The 23,351-nt window shown below is 37.8% G+C and overlaps 1 protein-coding gene across 2 annotated transcripts in view; it reads right to left on the bottom strand.

The window, feature by feature from the left end:
* NCAM2 (neural cell adhesion molecule 2) overlaps nucleotides 1–23,351 on the bottom strand; it is a 561,732-nt gene that overhangs the window by 189,462 nt on the left and 348,919 nt on the right. For both annotated transcript variants that reach the window (XM_050957625.1, XM_050957634.1), the window contains exon 8: nucleotides 18,999–19,144. In XM_050957625.1, coding sequence (XP_050813582.1) covers nucleotides 18,999–19,144 — 146 coding nt within the window. The remainder of the gene's footprint in view (nucleotides 1–18,998; nucleotides 19,145–23,351) is intronic.

The following is a 23,351-nucleotide window of genomic DNA, read 5'->3' as shown; positions in this document are numbered from 1 at the left end:
ACCGATGAGAATAAAAATAATGCAGGCAGAACTCCAGCAGCAGAAAAGGGGCAATTTAGTTTACTGCACTCATTGATATATGATTACCTGCCTTGTGGGCAGGTGGCGTATGTGTGTATTTGGTGCAAGCAGCTCATGGCCCTCAGAGACCAAATATTGGCACTATAGACCAGAGTGGTTGAACTGGAGGAACTAAGGGAAACAGAAAGGCACATAGAGGAGACTTTCAGGGACATGGTAGAGTGGCCCCCCACCCTTTCTGTCAGTCTCTGTGCTGTTGAGGACAACAAAGGTCTTGGGGAATGAGAACATCAAGCTGGAGCACAGGGAAACAATCCCATAATTGGGACTCCCCTTCCAGATGATGTCATGGTATCCTCTCACACTGAGGGACCCCAACTTTAGGAAGGGACAGGTAATAGTAATGGGGGATTTAATTATTAGACATAAGGAGAGTCGATTTTGTGATGACCAGGAGAACTGCATGCTGAATTGCCTGCTGTGTGAGAAGGCGCAGACCTCATGAGACATCTACACAGACTTATCTACAGTGTTGAAGAGGAGCCAGTGGTGACAGTACATATAGATACCAGTGACATAAGGAAACATAGGATTAAATTCCTGGAGGCCAAACACAGGCTGCTAGCAAAATACATTAAATTCCAGGACCTCTATGTCAGCATTTTCTGAAATGCTTCCATGCTCAGGACCAGTTAGAAAGGCAGAAGTGCAGGGTCTCAATGAGTGGATGGGACAATGGTGTTGGAAGGAGGGAGTTAGGTTTACTAGGAACTGGGAACCTTTTGGGAAATGAGGAGCCTATAACGGAACCAGATTGCTGGCATATAAAATTTAAAAGGTCATAGATGAGTTTACACACTAAGAGATTGAGGAAAGGTGATGGATCTGGAGGAACACACAGTTTGAACAAAGACATATCCCCAGTGTGTGTCTGTGTGTGTGTCAATTACCATGTTACCAAATTTTGCAATTTTACTGTGAGCAGTGAGATTCTGTCTCCTGCTATAGGAGGTTTCACTCTAGAGAACAAACAAGATCTTGCCCCCATTGCAGTAGGCATTCGAGAGCCACATAGTAACGGACACCCCACCCTGAGCAGTTTACAATCTAATTTAAAGAAAAGTGCTAAGTTTGTGATGAGAGATCTGGAACCAGACCCACCAAACTCATCCCATATAAAGCCATCAAACATTCACTGGATTGGAACAGTTTTTAATATCTGTTGATTCTAACTGCTGGCCTACAGTCAAAGGCTCTGCTGTGCATTAGCAATGCCCTGAGACAGCCAGTCATTTATAAATGAAAAAGATAGACTGTCAAGAATGAATACGTTTATTAAATCAAGTGCAGAGCTTCTGAAGTTTATGCAGACAAGATCTTTCACTTTCAAGACACACAAGAAAAATCTCTTACACCTGGCACTCAGCCCCAAAGATACCTTACATTAAAGCACCTCACCTTCTTCTTGAACAAACACCTCCTATTAACCAAAATGCACACACTGAAAATAAATTAAGACAAATATTAACAAAATCTCCAAGGTCACTTCTAAACACAGTATTTTGCAATATAAAATCACCCCAATATTTCAATTATTCCAGGGTCTTTAGTCTGATTTTTATACATTCCATATACATAAATTTTTAAGTTATGGGTTCAAAATTATATATATACACAAGTTTGAACTCATAACTTTCAGATTTACTTCAGCTGTAGTGAGATGGAGTGTTCACCCCATACAAGGCTTGAATGGGTTAAGGTGGGCCAGTAGGCCAATTACCTCCCCAGACTGCACCTGGAGGAGAAGCCAGGGAGCAGGAATTGATTAAATGAGGCTCAGCTAGGGAGGAACAGAAGGGGCCTGTATAAAGCCCAAGAGCTGAGAGCAGAAGGGGGCTACATTGTAGTCACTCCATGAGAGAAGGGAGGTATGTTTGGGTCTAGGATAGGTAGCTTACAGTTACTCCCTGGGAGGAGGAAGTTGGGAGTCTGGAAAACCCAGAGAAGGAGGAGAACCAGAAAGGCTCAGGGGAAAGGTAGCAAGCTATGGGACAAAGCAGATTCTTGGCTGCTGAGGAGAGGGACCCTGAGCTGGAACCTGGAGCACAGTGGCCTCCCACCCACTGGGGAGTGGTGCAGACCAGATAATGGAGAGCAGACTGCCTGGACCAGTTATCCTGAAAGAATCTGATGCCTCAGAAGGGAAAAACATGTAGTAACTTGGCTGGAGGGCCAAGTCACAAAATGGAAACTGCAGCTCCTGGAGCGAGAGGGACAATGGATCAAGAGGCCACCAGAGGCGGGCACAGGACCTGGAAAGAGCTAATCCCCAGAGTTACAAGGACTCTGGTTCTACCAGTGATGTGCTGACCCCATGACATGTAGGAATAACTTGTGTGGGGGAAAACATACTGTTATCTGCTATGCGGATCAGTTCATTTTGGGAAACCCATCAATCTCCTTTGCTTGTGAGTTACACAATTATCTCTAGACAGCAATGAAATGTTGGACATCAGGATTCCTGATGTCTATTTCTGACTCTGGGAACAAAGTGTGTTTCAGTGATAATTGACAGCAGCCACATACAATCTCACTCCTGTTTGGATCGTTTTCAGGGTTTGAACCCATGACCTCTGGATGTAAAAGCTTGAGCTGATACAACTTCAGGTAAAGACCTAGATATGCTAGCCTGGAGACAATAATAGTCATAAACCTCTGAAAGTCATCCAGACATTAGAACATAACACAGTACCAAACTGTGTTAGTGCATGTGTCATAATCCTTCTAAAGGGCAATGAGGCAAAGCAGATGAGACTTGGCTCTTTTATGTAAAAAGCTTGGGTTCTATTCACAGATCTATCTTTAGCTTCCCAGTGAAAACTCTGCATTATTTTACCTGTAAAATGGGTGAATGAAAATTACTCTAAGGTAGCAGTATGAGGTTTTAGTTAATAGCAGTATTGTGAAGGGTACATCTATGTTAACAAAATGTCAAAAAAAGTACTAGGACTAGAACTCTCAGTTTTCCATTTTATAGTTCAGTGCACCATTTTTCTAAGTTTCCCCTAAAACATATATAGAAAGGACCTTAACATGTTGTTATGAGATCTCCTGCAGCAGGGGCCAAACTCACAGTACTCATAACACATTTGTGAGAGCTGCAACACTCTGCCTCCTGGCTGACAACAGGAAAGGGCCCATCACAGAAAAGTTATAACCCATGTAAAAACTGAGATTTCCTGAACATGCTCAAATCAGTATCATTAACATCACTGTAAATACCCTATGTGCTGTATATGATAATCAGATTGGGTCGAGTTGTTGCCCTAAATTTGAGGAGTGTATATACCCGGAATGTGATAAAGCTAATTGCAACCATATTATGCGCACTCAGCCACTATGAATTAATGAAATAGAACACCACATAGTTAAGGGTTAATTTCAGAAGCAAGGTTGTAATTACTGGCAGTTTTAATCAGTATGGGAGGAGGGAAGGAAAAAGTAAATAACAAGAGTGCAAGAAAATATGTGGATGGACATCCTTGACTCTAGACACCTTTGACAGGAGAAGTTTATTGAAAGTTAGGAATAGTGATGATTTATTAGGGGTCATTCTGACCTATGTGTTTAGTAGAAGTTAGTTATAAAAAAGTTCAGATAACAGAGTGTATTTGGGAGCAGTCGTCAGGAGCTATCCTGTGAGAGACATTTTCCTGAGATATTTACTCTCCAGCAGGGAGGCATTTCATCAGCACTGGCCTTTTGTCATTTACTCAGTACCGTCTTAGAATATATGTAAATATCTGGGATGTTCTAAACCTATTGCTTATGTCTGTGTGGGCTTAAATCTAATAACCTGCAGTTTTAGGCAAGAGCATCCTTACTTGCATTACTCCTTGATCAGACAGAATTGCTGAGTTCCTGTTGATTTCTTCCTTATACCGCCAGGAGTGAAATACTTAAGTTGCTCCTGTTGGGAGTTCTGATAACCCTGGGTAACGGAGTTCATGGGTAAGATTCAGCGTTAGTATAAAGGGATGCACCTCCCATTCAAGTAAACAGAAGTCAGCTCCGTTTACACCACGAGTGAATTTTATCCCATGTTGAAAGGGGGAGGTTGCAGCCTAGCAACACAGAAAACGGAGGTGGAATTCTGCTGCTGTAAATAAACGAACATCTTCACAATTTTCTCTGATCGACTTGATTAAAGCACCAGAACCCATGAGATGCATAGAGGGTTTTTATTATTGAATTGAGTTCAAAGAAGCAATCATCATATATTCAGTCTAAGAACTAGAAAAACAACAGGTGAACTGAAGAGAGTGTTTGCATGTGTCCTTCTCTATTTGAAGCTGCCAAGTTTCACAATTCTGAAATTAATTTCAGTGGCAGATAATATTGCTATGGTTAAGGTTATGAAGTGTTTCCATTATATTCTCTGTGGTTTGCGTCTTAAAATAAAGCTTCTTTTGGACTTCAGCATCCCAAAGTACAGAAACAAAGTTACTCAAAAAACTCTCAAAAGAATGTGTTTGTTCAAATGTAAATTACATGAGTGTTGTTAAAAAAAAAAGTTTAAGAAGCACTTTTGCCCCTCACTTTGGTAAATGACTCATTTGTAATATAGTTGGATTGCTCTGGGTATTTTAACAAATAAAAAAGCCAAAAATAGTGGCAATTAACAAATTCTTAATGTTCAGTACATATGCAGTAATTTTTTAAAAAATCATAGAAATGTTTACAATGCGAGCAGAGTACTTTTATTAAATTGGCCTATCAGTTCAGTAATTCTTGAACACAGAATTTCCATGAGTCTCAGAGTTATTTCAATTGAGCATATCAAACATCTACAATAATTTTAAGGACCAGATTTTGCTATAACTCACATTGAGTAGACACTTAAAATACGCGTAGTCTTATTGAAGTTAGTCGGAACCTGTAAGATACTATCAGAATAACTGTTGAAACATCTGGACCTAAGTAACTGAATATATTTCATACTGGAAATTTGTTTTCAGAATGAACACACATACTAATCTACTGTTTACTTGCTATAGTATAAAAACTCAAAAACAAAGTCATTATAGTTTCTGCTTATGCATTTGCATGTTTCCAAAATTAACAGACATTAAGAATATGTATTTGATCAACAGACCATAACTCCAAATGGGGTTACTGAAATGTATTCCTTAAACACAGCCACAACACTTGGTAAGTTGTTAATTACCTTCACTGTTAAAAAATAAATAAATCTTATTTACAGTTTGAATTTGTCCAGCTTCAAGTTCCATCTACTGAATTTTGTACTTTTGTCTGCCAGATTGAAGAGTCCTCTATTATCAAATTTCAGTTTCCTGTATAGGTACTTATTGACTGTGATTAATTCACTCCTTCACTTTCTCTTTGTTAAGCTAAATAGATTGAGTTCCTTGAATCTGTCACTACAAAGCATATTTTCCAGTCCTTTAATTGTTCTTGGGGCTCTTCTCTGAACCTTCTTCAGTTTATCAAAATCCTTCTTGAACTGTGAACACCAGAAACGTACCCTGTATTAAGACTGAATCTTGTCTGTAGATTGTAATTCCATCCTTAACTCATTCTGTTTTGCCTGAGTATTACAATCCTTTCTGTGTGGGTCTTAACACAAAACATTATATCAGCTGCCTGTAATGTACAGTGAGGTAGGTTAAAGCTCTAGCAGCAATAAATTAAAGAGTACTCCATAGTATTAATTCCCTTACCTTTGACATGTGTGTCACATCCTTGAAAGTACTTGCACTTGGTTTGTAGAACCAGAGAATTACATAAACTGAAGATGAAATTTTAAAAAAGCCTGTTAGGTCTCTTGCCCCACCTTCCAACCAGTGCAAGATAATTCCTCACAGTACGTGTTCTAGTTCTTTGCCTAATTTAATTTTAAATGTTTTAAGGAATGAGGCTTCAAATATTTTCCTTCAAATAATGTTCTAGAATGTAACCAGTCTCTGTTTCAGGGAGTTTATCTTCAAATTTAAGTTAATTTACCTATGTTTTAAAATGTTACTTTATTATTCCTACACCCTCTTGTGTCATAAGTCACTCCTCACCATGTGTATATGTACACACCTGTGCTAGGTTTGTGGAATGTAGCAATAAGCATATGTACATGGGTAGGGAATTCTATATCCAAAGACCACTGAAATAAAAACTTGGTCACAGAATGACCCAAAACACAAAGCTGGGACCACTAAAACATTGATGGTATCGGAGCTCAGATTCTCCTTATAGGATGAGGTTCAACAAGGAGGTCTCAAACAAAGACAGTTTCCTCCCCATTATACTGTGGGTTTTTTTAAACAACAACAGAACAAGCTTTATAAGTAGTTAGTATACTAAGCAAAGATAATACTTAATAAGGGACCACTCATCTCTTACCTAGTACTATTTTATGTCTACATTTCAAACCGTTTCACAAAGGTTAGGTAACAATTATTGATATGTTATTAACAAGGTAACTGATGCACAAAATGTTTAAGTGACTTACTAAGGGCCACAAGGCAAAACAATGGCAGAGTCACGAATATAACCAAGTTCCCTCACTCCCAGTGCTGCTCTCGGTCCACTATATCACAGCTCCCATGGTGAAAGCAGATTTTGGAAAAGAGACTCCTACAGTAGATAAAACTCTGAAAGGCTACATATTTCAGAAATTTCTAGGTGATACCTTACAGTACACTACTTCATGTCTCCTATCCTATGCTCATTGTATGACCGTAACAACTGAATGCATTTTCAGAAACAATATCCATTCTTAGTTAAAGAAACAATAGCTACTGAAAAACTATATGAAAATCACTGAAACATAAAATAGCTGCTGCTTACCCAGGAATCCACAAACCAATACTTTGTGTCATTGTTTTTTTTTTTGTTTGTTTTTTTTTTGCTGTAGCAGCAGTTAACTAACATTCATTTCCAAGCTTTACTGGTATGACAGGAGATGCTGGTGCATAAAAAAAGCTGCCAGTGTAACAGGGAAAATCATCAGTGAGGAAAAAAAAACATATATTTGTAGGGAAAGAAATTAAAGGTGAGTAAGGTAATATCTTTTATTGGAGCAACTTCTGCTGGTGAGAGAGACAAGCTTTCATGCTTACACAGAGCTCTTCAGGTCTGGAAAATGTACTCGGAGGGTATGTCTATATTTCAATTAAAAATACATGGCAGCCTATTCCAGCTGATTTGGGTTGGGGCGGCTTGGGTTAAGGGGCTGTTTAACTGCAGTTTTGATGTCTGAGTTGGGCTGTAGCCCAGGCTCTAGGGGCCTGCGAGGTGGGAGGATCCCAGAGCTGCAGACAGCCCAAATATCTACGCTGCAGTTAAACAGCCCCTTAGCCTTAGCCCGGTGAGTTGGAGTGAGTTGCTACGGGCCAGCCATAGGAGTCTAATTGCAGTGCAGACATATACAGAGTGTCACAGCTAAATACAAGGTGGAACAGATGGTTTAGCATAAGCAGTTAAAACATATTCAAGGCAGAATGGCCAGTTAACACCTCTCTAGTCATGGCCGGGGGGGGAGGGGAAAGCTGGTGGGGGTGTTTATTGTGTAGACCAGGGCTATGGAGCTGTGCTCAGGCTCCATTGCAGCTCTAAGCAAAAACCTGCAGCTCCACTGCTCCGGAGCTGCTCCGTGCTCCAGCTCCAGGCTCCGCTCCAAAGCCCTGGGTAGACTGAATACACATATTGGATTTATGGTTTATTACAACAATCTATAATCCACTAGCCCCTACCTCCCCCAGCTAGGTTTTGTTCTTTAGCCTTCCATGTCCCCAGATATTTAACTGTTACACCACAAGGCAGCTTACATCAAACTAACTCTGTAAGCATCTACACTAAAATGTCACTCCCACTGATGCAACTCACCTCCTATGTCGACTTAATAATTCCATATTTTCGAGAGGCATAGTGTTTCGGTCGACATAGTTAGGTTGACATAATGTCAGTGCAGACACCGCATTGCTTACATCAACTGTTGCTGCCTTTCAAAAAGTGTCCTACAACGTCCCATGCTGACAGTTAAATCATTGCAAGTGCTCCTGATGCTGACATGCACTGCTGACACATGGAGCATACTGTGGTCATGGCAAAAGCAAACTAATTACTCTAGTGGCTGCACGACAACATAATTAGGTCTACATAATTTTGTAATGTAGACATACTCTAAGGAAGAGTTTTGTGTAAGTTTGAAAGCTTGTTTCTCTCAGCAACAGAAGTCGGTCCAATAAAAGACATTACTTTACTCACTTTGTTACTCCAATATCCTGGGACCAACATGAACACAGAAAAACTGCATACAACACAGTGAAAGAAATGTCATTTATAAGCTTCTAGAACTTTACTGAAAACATTACATGACGTATTACAACCCATAAAGTACTTGACAGCATCCATTTCATGTGTATTTAGCGCATTAGCAGAAGAATTAAATGGCTGACATTTCTAAACTTGAAATACAACTAGACAGGATATATCTATTCATTTGCATAATATATTAACAAAATGTAAACTTTGTATTTAAGTAAGTTTAGAGATCAGGCCAAACAATAAATTAAATTAGGGCTTGATCCAAACAAATAACTTTTTATGAAAAGAGCAAGACCCACAAACCTCAGAAAATGCCCAGCTTCCTGGAGATATAGGAGCCTCAGGTTCAAGTACCTGCTCTGACTGATCTAGTCTGTCTCAATGTCTCCTGCTGGAGCTATTCCTATGTGTAAATATTCATTGGGACACAGAGACACACATTAACGCTACAGCTCTGTGGTCAACACAGTCACCTGGGCTGTGGCACACCCAGGATCACATCTCTGGCAGCACAGGACTTAAACTTGGGTTTCCCAGAGTTCAGGTGAGTGCCCTAACCATAGGACTGGATGGCCTTTTTCTCTCTCTCTCTAAATTCCATCTTGGACCTTACAATCCTTTCCTGACAACATTTTCTAGAAACGCAAGTTTCCACAAGAAAGTTGGTTTCAACAAATCAGTATTTTACAATGAAAAATGTTCAGTCAAAATATTCTCAACCAGCTCTAAAAAAAAAGGTGGGGGGGAGGGACTTATTTCAAGTCTGAATTTGTCTAACTTCAACTTCCAGTCACTGGATCTTATTACACCTTTGTCTGCAAACTTGAAGAGCCTTCTATTACCAAATATTTATTTCCCATGTTAGTACTTATAAATAGTGATGAAACGGTCCTTAACTTTCCCTCAATAAGCTAAACAGACTGAGCTCCGTGAGTCTTTCACCTCAAGGCACATTTTCCTTGGGAGGGAAGGGATAGCTCAGTGGTTTGAGCATTGGCCTGCTAGACCCAGCATTGTGAGTTCAATCCTTGAGAGGGCCACCTAAGGATCTGGGGCAAAATCAGTACTTGGTCCTACTAGAAAAGGCAGGGGACTAGACTCAAGCCCTATCAAGGTCCTTTCTAGGAGATAGGATAACTACAAAAAAAGGTTTTATTTCCAATCATTTAATCTCCTCCAAACTGTCTAATTTTTCAACATCCTTCTTGAATGATGGACACCATATCCCAGAATGGTCACACTAATGCCAAATTCATAGGTAATATAACCTCTCTGCTCCTGTTTATTCCTATTTATTCATCTAAGGATCACATTAGCCTTTTTGGCCACAGTGAGCTGATGTTCAGCTGAATATCTACCATGACCTCCAAGTCTTCTTCAGAGCCACTGCTTCCCTGGATAAAGTCTCATATTCTGTAAGTATGGCCTATATTCATTGTTCCTAAATGCATACATTCATATTTATCTATATTAAGATGCATATTGTTTGGTTGCACCCACTTTACTAAGCAGTCTGTATCAGTAACCTATTATTTAATACTTCTCAAATCTTTGTGTTGTCTGCAGAGTTTATCTGTAATGATTTTATTTCCTTCCAAGTGATTGATAAAAATGTTAAATCACAGTCTACATCCAATCCTCACATCACACTATTACCTTTATCTATTAAACCTGTAATCTCATCAGAAGTAAATATCAAGTTAGTTTTGTCAAAGTTTTGGGGTCACTGCATCTGACCCTTTTGTGGTCTCCTTGAAAGCAGCCCCACTAAATCTCTGGCTTCCAGTTGTCATCTCTCTTGGGGTGAGAACCAACATTCCTCTTCCTCTAGAATGGGGATGTAGGCTACAATTTCTCCTGCCCTTCACTGTTATCACTTTAGCAAGCCTGAGGTTACTTTGGCACTTGTGATCCTGTTATCTTCCAAGGGCTGTGACAGGTTTTACCAGTGACCAGCCAGACCTCATAAAGGAAAGTATTTATTTAGAACATAAGCATTAAAAATAAAACATAACTTGAAAACAATGAACAGCTTATATGCATGCCTGCCTTATCAGTTGTCACTCATCTTCTATATGGAGACTCTGGTAGATTTCAGTCTTTCAACCTTTCCAGCAAGGTTAGACTCACAGATATTAAGGCCAAACGGGACCATCGTGATAATCTAGTTTCAACTTCCTGCACACAGTATGCCACAGAACCTCACCCACCCACTCCTGTGAAAGACCCATAACATCAGGCTGAATTACTGAAGTCCTCAAATCGTGATTAAAAGACTACTTCCTCTTGGTGAAAGTCTCATGTCAGTTCTAAGGCTGAGTGAATGTGAACCTTTCCCTATAGCAATCTTCCCATTTTATGCCATTCTCAATTCTTTGTCTGCTGGGACTTCTGAACCCACTCAAAACCAGTATATGTAACTTTCCACAAGAGGTGCTACTTCTGCAGTCTTATTTATGCATCTGGGGATTTACAGTAATTGCCCCCTAGTTATAGTTCATTCATACTAGGTGACTTCCTCTCAGTTGCTGAATTGCTTATCATATTTCAAGAAAGATGTTAACCCCTTCAGTGGGCAACAATGCAAGGTAAGAAGGAAAACTGACTCACATTTCTTTCATAAAATTAAATCAGATGTTTCCCAGTTCTCCACAAATTTGACAAGATTTGTTTTTTTTATAAACCCATGTTGCTTGGCATTAATTATATTCCATTTTTAAATTCTTTATTAATCAAGTCCCCTGTCATTCATTCCATTATATTTCCCAAGCTCGATGTCAGGGTGACAGGTACATAATTACTCATTTACCCTTTTAAAAGGTTGGCACATTAGCTTTCTTACTGTCCTCTGGAATTTCTTCAGTGTTCCAAGACTTATTTCAAATCAACACTGACAGTCCAGAAAGCACCTAAGCCAGCTCTGTTAAAACTCATCAGTTATCCCTCATCTGTTATTTACCCAGATAACTCAACCTCATAAGATTTCTGGAGGCTGCCAGAGTCCGTAATGACTGAATGGAGGCCTAGAGGCTGGAAAAGGAGCTGTCTGGTGCGCAACGATTGGGAGAGGTCTCTAAATCTGATGAGGAGCTGCTGTGCAGCCAAGTGGGTATGGAGCAGACAGGCCCTAGAAGAATCACTGATGGACAAAGATCTTGATCTTCATCTAGCATTAGAGATAGAACACTGACCAATCATATTAACATGATTAAGTATGAGGTACACAGAAACCAGCTACAATCTTTTCTACGATTTTTTTCCCCATTAAAAACATTTTGGACATATCAAACTTAGCAAGACTGTCAGCACCAAGAGATGATTTTGAGCAGACATCACACACTAGCTTTCTTAAAAGAAACTAGGACCCTGCAAATCCAGAAGGAACTGTTGCTTGTTTCAAACATCAATAAACTCACACTTCACTACTGTTGACTAGCCAGGAAGGACATGATGCTATTCACAGGTCATGATGGGGGCACTCCTGAAACTTTCAGAAGCTTAGACAGTCAAATTAGCCAATGCTACAATAAACTCAGCCTTTGCTCCTCAAGATATTGACTTGTCTTTCTGACAGTTCACTGCCCAGTCTAGATCTGAGCAATATGATGTATAATGTAGCAGGAAAACTCTATAGAGAGAAAAAATGCAGGAACCCAGATTAATTAAACTATGCACCAGCTGAAACTGTGCTTCACAGATACTATGATGGTAAAGGCAACATAACATGTCCTCACCTTCTGCATAGGCATAGCATAAAACTTCAAAACTCTTTATACCACAATTGTTTGAACTAAACACTAAACATATGCATGAACATATTTCTATCACTTCTTTTGTCAAAGATCTTCTATAAAGTAAGGTGATCTATGAGAACAAATCTTGCAGAAGGCATTCAGGCACACTATATGTTGACAGTTGGGGATAAAATATTTGTATTAAGTCCTACCAAAACATAAAATCAGTGGCATTTCAATCCTCTTCCTCTCCAGGTTGCCTGGAAGTTCAATAACTCATCAAACTATGAGGGCAAATGATGAAAACAGGTCAGTGTCTTGACCTCAAATAGAGGAGGCAATGATTGGTCCATAACAAAAGTGTAATTTCCACTTCGTCAATACCTTCTCTCAACTCCAACACGAGATCCACAGAATCCCACAGAGTTCCAAAGCTAACCTCAGCCTAAGCACAAAACAAGTGTATACAATTTTGACATCTTTCAGCTAAATCTCAAGTATAAAAGTGGGGTTGGGGTTTTTTAGTATACTGTATGCAGCTTCTGTGGGACTATCTTTATCTTCTTTGACAGTTTCACAGAATGAACACTACTTTCCATGTTTTACCATGCAACATAACAGTAATATGAACAGTAAATATTTTAAATCTTCAAGGCTTTTCATATTAAAGTGTCATTATTTCTGCCTAACTCTTGTTTTATGTAATCCTTTTTGCATAAATAAAACATGGTTTAATTTCAAATTTACAAAAAAAAATTGAACACATTTTTGGAAATAAACCTCGTTTAACCATAAATATAAGTTTTTAAGTGATATATCTCTAGGATATTTAAGCTAGTTAATTCAAGACTGAGGGATATTGTTTGTACTGTAGCCATGTCTGTGATATCTGGCAGATTCTGTGAATAAATATAAACAGGATTGTTTTGTAATAGGTTGGTGAGTCATCTTTTTTTTTTGTTTAAAGAGATCTTAGCTAAATTTATGAAACCAACTGAACATGAGTTCCCAGAATGGTGATGTGGCAAAAGGGGTTAATATGCTCCTTGGATGCATTCAGAGGAGACAATCAAACTGAAACTTGGAGACACTGTATTTGTATATGGCATTGGGGCGACCACTACTGGAATAGTGTGTCCAGTTCTGTGTCCACTCTTTAAAAAAGGATGTGGAAACACTGTATTTGGAAAAGAGTTACTAGAATAATTTGTTGTCTGCAAAATATGCCTTACACTGAGCTTCACTTATATACCCTATTAAAAAGAAGGTTAAGAGGCAACTTGTCCAGTTATTTACAAAGAAAGGAGACATCTGATTTTAGAGAGCTCTTTATTTTAGCAGATAAAGACGTAACTCGATCTAACAGCTAGAAATCAGCCAAGTTCAAACTGGAAATAAGATGGGGACAATTAATCATTGGCAACAGATTACCAAGGGATGTGATACATTTTCCATCAAATAGAGTCTCTCTTTGAAATATGTGATGTTTTCCTTTAAAAAAAAAATGTTCTAATTCAACTGCAGGCTGTTGCGCTAGATTCAGGATTTACTGGGTGAAATTCTACAGCAGGAGGTTGGATTAAATAACCATAAAGATTCCCTTCTGTCCTTAAAAATCTATGAAGAACTGTGTGAGTCAATCAGTGGAAATAACAGAGTCTGTCAAACAACAAACAAAATCAAAAGTAAGGAATATCTAAGACTGCCACAAGCACTCTTAAATAACACTTGTTGTGCCTACCTACTGTAGCACATTTTATCAGAGGATCTTGAAACAACTTAATAATGACCAATGATGTTCCTTTATTTATAGCCTAATGATGCATTCTAATCCACCTGTCAGGGTTCCCTCCCTACTCTTATCTTTAGGGTAAAGACGTGGGGAACCGCGTGAAGACCCCCTAAGCTTATTTCTACCAGTTTAGGTTAAAAAACTCCCCTATTCCTTAGATTAAGTAATGCTGCCACCACCAAGTGATTTAAATAAACACTTAGGGAGGACCACTTGGAGCTCTACCTTCCCCAAATACCCCCCCCAAACCCTTACACCCTTTTTTCCTGGGCAGGCTTGAGAATAATCCCCCAAGCCCCTACATCCCCTTTCCTGGAAAGGCTTGAGAATATATCCTCACCAATTGGTACAGGTGAACACAGACCCAAACCCTTGGATCTTGAAACAATGAAAAAATCAATCAGGTTCTTAAAAGGAGAATTTTAATTAAAGAAAAGGTAACAGAATTACCTCTGTAAAATCAGAATGGTAAGTACTTTACAGAATAACAAAAGACTCAAGAACACAGAGGATCTCCCCTCTAGGCAAAACCTTAGAGTTACAAAACCAGGTATAAACCTCCCTCTTAGCTAAAGGAAATCACAAGCCAAAATAAAAGTAAGCTAACACATTCCTTCGCTAGTACTTACTAATACTAATGGGTTGGATTGCTTGCTTTATTGATCTTGTCTCTGGCAAGCACACAGAACAGACAAAAAACAGACAAAACAAAGCCTTCCCCTCCTGTCCCAGATTTGAAAGTATCTTGTCCCTTTATTGGTCCTTTTGGTCAGGTGCCAGCCATGTTACCTGAGCTTCTTAACCTTTTACAGGTAAAAGGAGTTTGTGCCCCTGGCCAGGAGGGATTGTCTAGTACTGTGTACAGGAAGGTTGTTACCCTTCCCTTTATATTTATGACACCACCTATAATGAAGGTACAGTTTTGGTTGGTTTGTTTATATAGGATATACCCATTGTATTTCCTTGTCATGACTGGATTCTGTCCTGGCTACCCTTCCACCATGGCTGTAGTGCACCAATGGGGTGACACCTTGGATAGGTGGAAAACCACAGGCCTCGTGGGCATCACAGGCCACTGTACTGCTTCTCCACACATACCTTCAAGGGGCTTCTTGAATAGCTAGTCAGCTATACAAGCTGAGGAGTTAAAAAGGGACCACATTTGGTTTCTCAGTATATTTTAATTGTACATACATGTCAATTCTGTTTAATAGTAATTGTAGTGGTCTATTTATATACTTTGAAAAAAATCAATTAGATATTTTAATGTAAAATAAAAAAGTTATCATAAGAGTAAGCTACTTACTTGATAAGGCTTTTGCACTGTAATTACAAAACTAGCTTGAGTAAAAGGGGCAGCAAAAGCTTGCAGTAACGGCACAGGAACTAGATATTACACTCTTAACAGCATTTGCAGCTTAAGAATCTATTTATGAAGACCAAATTCATTGTCAACTCTAACATTTTTAAGAACTACCATTGATAGTTGGAACACAAATATGTTTAATGACATACATTTGTAATAATATAGACTTATCTACTTAAACAAGAGCTTTATCCAAAGCCCATTTTACTCAATATGAGTTCTTTACGTTAACTTCCATTGGCTTTGGATTAGGTCCTAAGTGTCTGTGTAGCGTGTTAAATAATTGTTTGTTTGTTTGTTTTTTAAATTATATCTATATCTATACAACACTCATGCTATTGACAATTTTAATATTAATATGTTTCACAATTTAAAACATTTTTATACTCTAGGTTCTAAATATTACTGATGGAATCTACCGTTGTAAATTTCCCCATGAAACTTTTAGAACCTTGATTTGATTTGCAAATCCTGAACAAGAAGTTTCAATATTCATTTTCAAATAGATGATTCATCTAAATAAAAAATGCTGAGCAATCTTCATATTTTTAATTTATTCTTGGTTATTCATTCTCAGAGATAATTCAATCAGATTGGAAAAAAACGACTGCACAGCAGACAAAACTCTATCCATGGCAGAATAGTGGATCAAATTAAAAAAAAAAAACTTCATAGTAACTTTTTTTTTTTTTTAAAGATTACATTCTGCCAAAGAGGAGGGTACCAGATCCATAAACAACCAAAAATATATGGAAGGCACCAGTATTATTTGTCTTACTATTGAGAAGAAATAGTATGAGTCATTACTGAAAAACTTTATTTTCTCATTCATGTTTAGCTCATCTAATAGTATGAAGTGCAACAAGCAGAACAAGTTAAGAACTAGTGCCCAAGAGTCACATTCTAGCATATATTGGGTTGATTTTGTAGCCCAGAAGCCCTGTAATCTCACTCATTATACATGTTTGTTGACAAATAAGCTTGGTGAAAAAAATGCTAAAAATGGTGGCATCTTTCCATTCTTTTTTTTAAATGAGAAACAGATGGCTAGTCTGACAAATATTATCAAATATTACCAAATATTACCAACATATTACCAGTGGAAAAATGACACTGTCTATTAAGAGACTTTAATATGTAGCAAAATGTACTTCTTTTCTAGTACAGGCTAAACTGGCTTGTGATATAATAATTCTATCATTTCCAAAGGAAGGAAATAGCTAATTTTAAATAAACAAAGCTAATAGCCACAATGTCCTACTTGCTAGCAATATGAGACAATTGAGACAATTTAGCTAGAGCCTTTCAATCAGAGAGAAATGTAACTGGGATAAATACTTGTGCCCACAGTTTGTGAATGTGGAGCTTATGTGCGTAAAGCTAAGCTAATGATTATACCACAGCAATCTAGGCCAAAAAAAATTGCTAAATTTAAAACTAGTGACAATCACGTGTCCTCTATTTATTTATATGTGCTAATATTTTTCAAAGGAATTAGAACTTCAGAAGTAAAGTCATAATATGCATTCTTGCAATGTATTCCAATATTAGTTTTTAGCCAGTAGAGATCAGTGACAGAGAAGGCTCACCTCACTTACAGTGCAGGTAGCTCCCTGAACAGACTAAATAAATACTACCCACAAAGCTGAACAATAAATTATTGTGCTCAGTGCAGGAATTATTGTAGACATTTTACAGTCTATGCTATGAAGGTCAGAATTGTTGAACTAATGTTTCATTTGGGTGTTAAAAGTAATGTATCTATAAAAGCTCTTTTTTTTAAATAAACTCCTTTTTCAGGATACAATCTAAATGTAAATGTAAACAGATACAGAGAGGACACACTACTAGTTATGGAATTTCCACTATGCCACTGAAATAAGGTTCAGATACAAGTGAGTTGGGGAAGGTATAAGTAAACTTCAAACTGAATAGTCAAGTTTCCAAAACGGTGATTTAATCTCTGCCCTATCAAATATTGTCTGGAGGAGCAATGAATGAAGTAAGAGGGACATTCAATGGTAAAAGCAAAAGGCAATTGTACAACCCTCTCGATTCCCATTTCTTTTGACCTTTCATGTGCAGTGTGTCAAGCATACAATAGGTAGCTGAACTGAGTTTGTTCATCACTACTTTTTCAGGTTGATGCACAATCTAAAAAGAAAGAAGTGCAACATGAATTAATACTGACACACAGAGAGTTTTAACCTTCCACACAATGTATGGAAAGCATAATACTGTATGAAACATAGGGAAATACTTAGGTCCAGATTGCACAAAAAGTTATTAATATATTAATGGAAATTATTTGAGATCACTGGTTGATATGGCAAAGCTACCCTAAGGTACATTCCAACACTGGAATTTTTGCCTTTTTACATGCAATAGAAGGATGCTACCATTGGCAAAATTTAATCCAAAATATTTCAGTTGGAATTTTGCTTCTGTTTTAATTTATATTTCTTGCAAAATTGTGATAGAAAATTATATGTCTGAGTGCAAATATTCATCTATATGGTTTTATTGAAATGGGAATACCTCATCCAATCAGAGTGCATGGAGTAAAGGGTCTCAAGCAAAGCCCACTTGAAGTCAACGAAGGTAATTCCATTAATTTCTTTTCACTTTAGATCAGACCCTTGAAGAGGCAAAAATATGTATTTTTCTTCCATTCACTAATTCCCTGTACTCTGTTTGGCTCTGGGAGAATCTGACTGGCAGAATCACTGTACAGTTATTTTTCAGTAATGGTATTATGGATATGGAAATATCTCTAACTGAAGTGGCTACTACAATTGCTCAGCTCTGCTTCCTGTACTCAATATTTTCATTTTTGCCACCAGCCAAGATGCCATGTCACTCCCTTCAAATGAAGCAGAGAACTCCAAAATGTACAAGAAAAAAGAAAAAAAAATGCCAGCAAGCAAATGGCATTGTGAAACCACTGAAAGGGAAATAGTTAAATATTTGACTGTGGCCCTGCTCCTGCTCCTATTGCAATCAGCTGGAGTCTTGCTGTTGACTTGATTAGGGGTAAAATTATGCCTTTTTTCTAATACCTCTTTGCCCTTCACCGCTCCCCTCCTGCATAGTTCTTGTTCCCACAATAGCTGCCATCTATTTATGTTTTTGTTTATACCAGAAGAACCTTATCCTTTCCCATCCCATTCAGTTATGAAAGAAAACACTGTAGAAACAAATGTATTGCAGTTATGGTGGGGTGAAGAGTCTCTCTGAGCTGTATGAAGGAAAGTTGGGAGCAAAGGACAAAAATGAGGAGAGAAGAATAGATAAAAGGAGTAAAGAAAAGGTGCAAAATGTTTAGGATGAAGTTTTCAAAAATGTTCTTCATTATGGCTGCCTCAATTTTTGGGTCCCCAACTTTGGACACCTACAGTTTGATTTTCAGAAGTGCTGGGCACCTAAAGCTCCACATGTCTCAAGATGGGCACCAAGAAATTAAAGAACCCAAAATTAGAGGACATCTTTAAAAGTTTAGCTCTAATTTTTGACAGTTCAACTTTTAGTAATTTGACAGCATATTTTGTTTCATATTTTCATTTAAAATGTTAGGATTTTTATACTACAGTGCTACGACCTTGTAAACATAAAGCATCCCCCAGTTCTAATAGAAGCCTATTAATTGTTTTCTACATTATTTTTCTACTTATTAAAAAAAAAGACAATACACATTTAGACTTTTTATCTCTAATCATATAGAAACATACATGAAAGGCTGCTTTACCTTGTCACCTTCAGAAAAAGTTATTCCATCGATGGCTCTTTTCCAAGTAATTTCTGGGACAGGTTCTCCTTCTGCCTCACATATCAGTGTTGTTTGACCATTTTCAAATGTGGTTTCATTTTTAAGATGTATTATCTGAGGCTGTACTGTTAAAAGTATAAATTATATTACTCACTGTGCATCAGAAACATTATATAGCAGTCTATTTTTAAATGTCCTTTTTGTTTTAAAAGTTCATTCATGTTTACTCCATTCGGATTATCAGCAGCACTATTTCAAAATCCATGGGACAACATAGCAAAATGAACTGCAGAGTGGGACTTATTTTTTAAAACATTGTAGGTCAAAATTGAATACAGACTTTGCATTATTATCAAGTTAAATACATTCTACGAAAAAAACAAACAAATAGCACGAATGTAATATTAAGGCAGAGAAATCACGCACTCAGGTGTGCAGACATGAAATGTTCAAGCTGAAATCTCAACTTTACTTCTGCTCCTTTGTACTTATGCCTTAAAACACTGATATTGAAATGATCCTGAGTTTGAGACCTGCTCTACACTTTAAATTTAAATTGAACTAGCAGTGTATCTTAGGGGGTGTGAAAATTTCACATGCTTGAGTGCCACAGTTAAGCCAACTTAGCTCCCAGGATAGACGTGGCTAGGTCAATGGAATGATTATTTCACTGACCTAGTTACTGCAATTTAGGGAGATGAATTACCTTTATTGACAGAAAAAGCGATTTTATTGCTGTAGACCGCAGCTGTGCCATGGTAGTACCTGTCGTGCAGCCATGCCCTGAGATCACTCAGATATTAAGACAGACCAATGCCCTATACTACATTAACTTGAATCAGTCTAAACCTTTTAGCTTGCTGAATTTAACCTTTCATAACTGCAAAACAATTTAAACAATTTTCTCATGCAGGTGGACTCTTGACAACTGAAAATCCACATGGATGCAAAGGTCCATATGCATGGACAACATTACAGGAGCAGAGCCTTTACTAATGCTAAATTATTATGTGCTAAAGCCTCAGTCAGAATACTGAATTCCATTGTGCTTGGTGCTGTAAAAACACAGTTCCTGTCCCAAAGAGCACATTTTAAAAAGATAAAAAACAAACATACAAAAATAGACAAAGGTTGGGGGAAAGGGATACAACATAGAAGCAAAGTGATTAAGATAAAGATGGTCACACATCTTATTTCCATTTTTTCTATATATTTATACTATTATTAGGATTTTGCTCAGTCTTCCACACACACACAAATCATCTTGAAGCAAAGCGTAAAGCATGAAAAATTTTAGCCTGATAGTTGAATAGTTTAGAAAGTAATGTGTTAGAAAACAAAATTGTTTCAAAAAATATTTCTATGATTTCACCTATCTATAGTGGTCACTGCTGTCTATTGCTACCGTCCCATACAGCCTCTTTTAAGGAAAACACAAGCAGTTATAGTGGTGACATACACTGCTGTGTCAAGTATATTTGACAAAGTTAACAAATTTCGATACTCTAAACATTTGCTGCTTATTTTGGGACAAACTCTATAGTCTTACCCTTGGTGTAACCCCAATGAAGTAAATGTGATTTCCTGTGGAACAAATCAGTGAAGAATATCACCTATTATCTCTCTTTCCTGTTTATTAAATTCAGTGACCACTAGAACAATACAAGACTGTTTCATGTAAAAATTTTAGATATGGAACTACCCATAAATAAATGAATAAATAAATAAATTCTGTTTCTACTAAGGCTGTTTGCATCCATGCAGGAAGAAGATAAGACATGGTCAAAAGTTTAGGGACATGAAATAGGGGCAGGTCACTAATATTACTTCATTTTTAACCAGATTTTCTCAATTTGGTTCTTAATGCAAAATGTGGTATCTATATGAGAACCACTGACCTGCATGTCATTCATTCTACACAATTAGTAATTTCTGTAAAGTCAGGGCTTAAGACAGCCTCCCATAATAAAATCCTGATTTCTAACTCACGCATGCACACACTAAATTTCCACCAAAAGAAACAAATCCCCCCAACATTTTACATGGTACCTCACATCCCCAGAGAACAGAGATTATTTTTAAATTAAGAAAATAATGAAAATGAGTTGTAAAATTACAGTGTTTAAAAACTTTCTGTGCCAGTAAAAAATTGAAGATCCCCCTAACTTTTCTGTCTCATCATAGCTCCAGAAAGGCTTACACTGCAAACTTCAGTTCTGTTTAATTTAGTTTCCTTTGCTGAGAAGTACCTTTTAGGGTTTCTGCAGGAAGTTAGTGGGAGAGTTATAAAAATGTTTCATATTAAAAAAAAATATTATAAGAATGTTGTTTACATAGCCGAGCACACTAAGCTAGAAAATGCCAAATTTAAGGTTGCCTCTTTAACCTTAATTCACTTCACCTTTTCATATGCATTATAATAATTCAATTATATGATCACATACTACTTGTTTACAGGATTTCTGGCTACATCAGCACATAGCATCATAAAATATCAGGGTTGGAAGGGACCTCAAGAGTTTAATCTAGTCCAACTCCCTGTTCAAAACAGAACCAATCCCCAGACAGATTTTTACCCCACTTCCTTCAATGGCCCCATCAAAGATTGAACTCACCATACTGGGTTTAGGAGGTCAATGCTCAAACCACTGAGCTATCCCTCTCTCCAATAGGCTGGATAGTGCTTCAAAAATAAGACAGATGTTCAGTTTTCTTGTTATGCTCATCTGCATGTGACCCCCATAGAATGTAAGATCTATGAGCTTTACGGTCATAGTAGGTCAGAGCAAAGATCCATCCAGCCCATTATCCTGTCTGCCGACACTGGCCAATGCTAGGTGCCCCAGAGGGAGTGAACCTAACAGGTTATGATCAAGTGATCTCTCTCCTGCCATCCATCTCCACCCTCTGACAAACAGAGGTTAGGGGCAGCATTCCTTACCCACTCATACATTAGTAACTGCACACTAATTAAGCCTTACACTGAATATGGAATTATTAATTTCATCATGGACTTTTCTATGATGTTCAGAAGTACTTGAGTGCATCAAACATTAGTTAATTTACTTTCACAACTTGCTTGAGAGATAGGAGAGTATTAATATTCCCATTTTACAGATGGGAAAACTAAAACAGAGTATTTTATCTAATGCCAGTGAGTAAATATGTGACAAAGCCAGGGTAAGAACTCAGGATGAGCTCTAATTTTAAACTTGTGCTCATTCCTTCAGACCACACTGCCTTAGGTAATGAATCTCCACAGCTCCCATTAACTTTAGTTGCAATTGTGATTCTGCTTTAGGCAACTTGCCCGTATTGCATTATAAAGGAATTCTGCTGCAGATCTAGGGACCAAAAGAAGTTCTCTTGGATGGCAATCAACTACCTTAATTACAAGATTATCCTTTCTCTTCTTAGAGTCCTTTGATTCATTCTCTTCCCACATTCTAGCTTCCAAAGTAAATGAGACAGGGGTCCTCTAGCCTTATTCACTAAACAATCCTGGTTCATTCTCACAACACCATCCATCTTGTATACTGAATAAGGCAGGAGTTCTGTTGGAAAAAATAGTGTGTGATCATATAACTGAAGGTTGTACTTTGATGCATATGCAACAGCAGGCAAATTTATGGTTGTCCTAGTTACCTTAATTTTGGCCTCTTTTATGTTTGAAATTGGACTTTGCAACTTTAACATTCTTTTAAGAGATTGTAGTGTTTTGCATGTAGTGTTTTCCTAGTTTTTTTTTTAACCCTCAAATTGCATCCTGTAGAACCATACGGACCCTCCCATCGTTCCACAGCACAGGCCTTTACAAATTGAGCTAAAGAGGTAACCAATAGCAGCAATATGCTGTTATCTTCGGTATAAACCAGCCACTAGGTGATACATTTTACTATTGGTTTGCACAAGTATTTGTTAGACAGGAGAAAAATATTAGATTGTATTACTGGCTTAGGAGGGGAATGCTGTCCAGTGGTTACAAATAGCTAAGCCAAATACCCAGAACTACTTCAGCAGAGCAGTGTCACTAAGTGGGTGGATAATATTTGTCTGCTTCTTAAAGTATGTGTTAGGAGGCCTTGCCCAATAACAAGAACCGTGAAGTGCACAGAAGTAACACCAGTCAGTTGAAGAACTGAGACTGGAACTCATAATTTCCTCTTGGCCACCGACACAACGCATCCTGAGCTAGCCCAATGCTGCCAGTCATAAGAGTTCAAAACTTATGAGTCAAAGCCAAAAATGAGAGATTGTAAAAAATTATAAACTGCAGTGGGGGACTTTTTTCCACTCCTCTCTTTGGACTTTTTACTTTTTAGGGGAAGTTCC

This window comes from Gopherus flavomarginatus, chromosome 1 (genome assembly GCF_025201925.1).
Source record: "Gopherus flavomarginatus isolate rGopFla2 chromosome 1, rGopFla2.mat.asm, whole genome shotgun sequence".
In the NCBI taxonomy this organism is placed as follows: Eukaryota; Metazoa; Chordata; order Testudines; family Testudinidae; genus Gopherus; species Gopherus flavomarginatus.
This window is presented reverse-complemented; position numbering and strand designations above follow the sequence as displayed.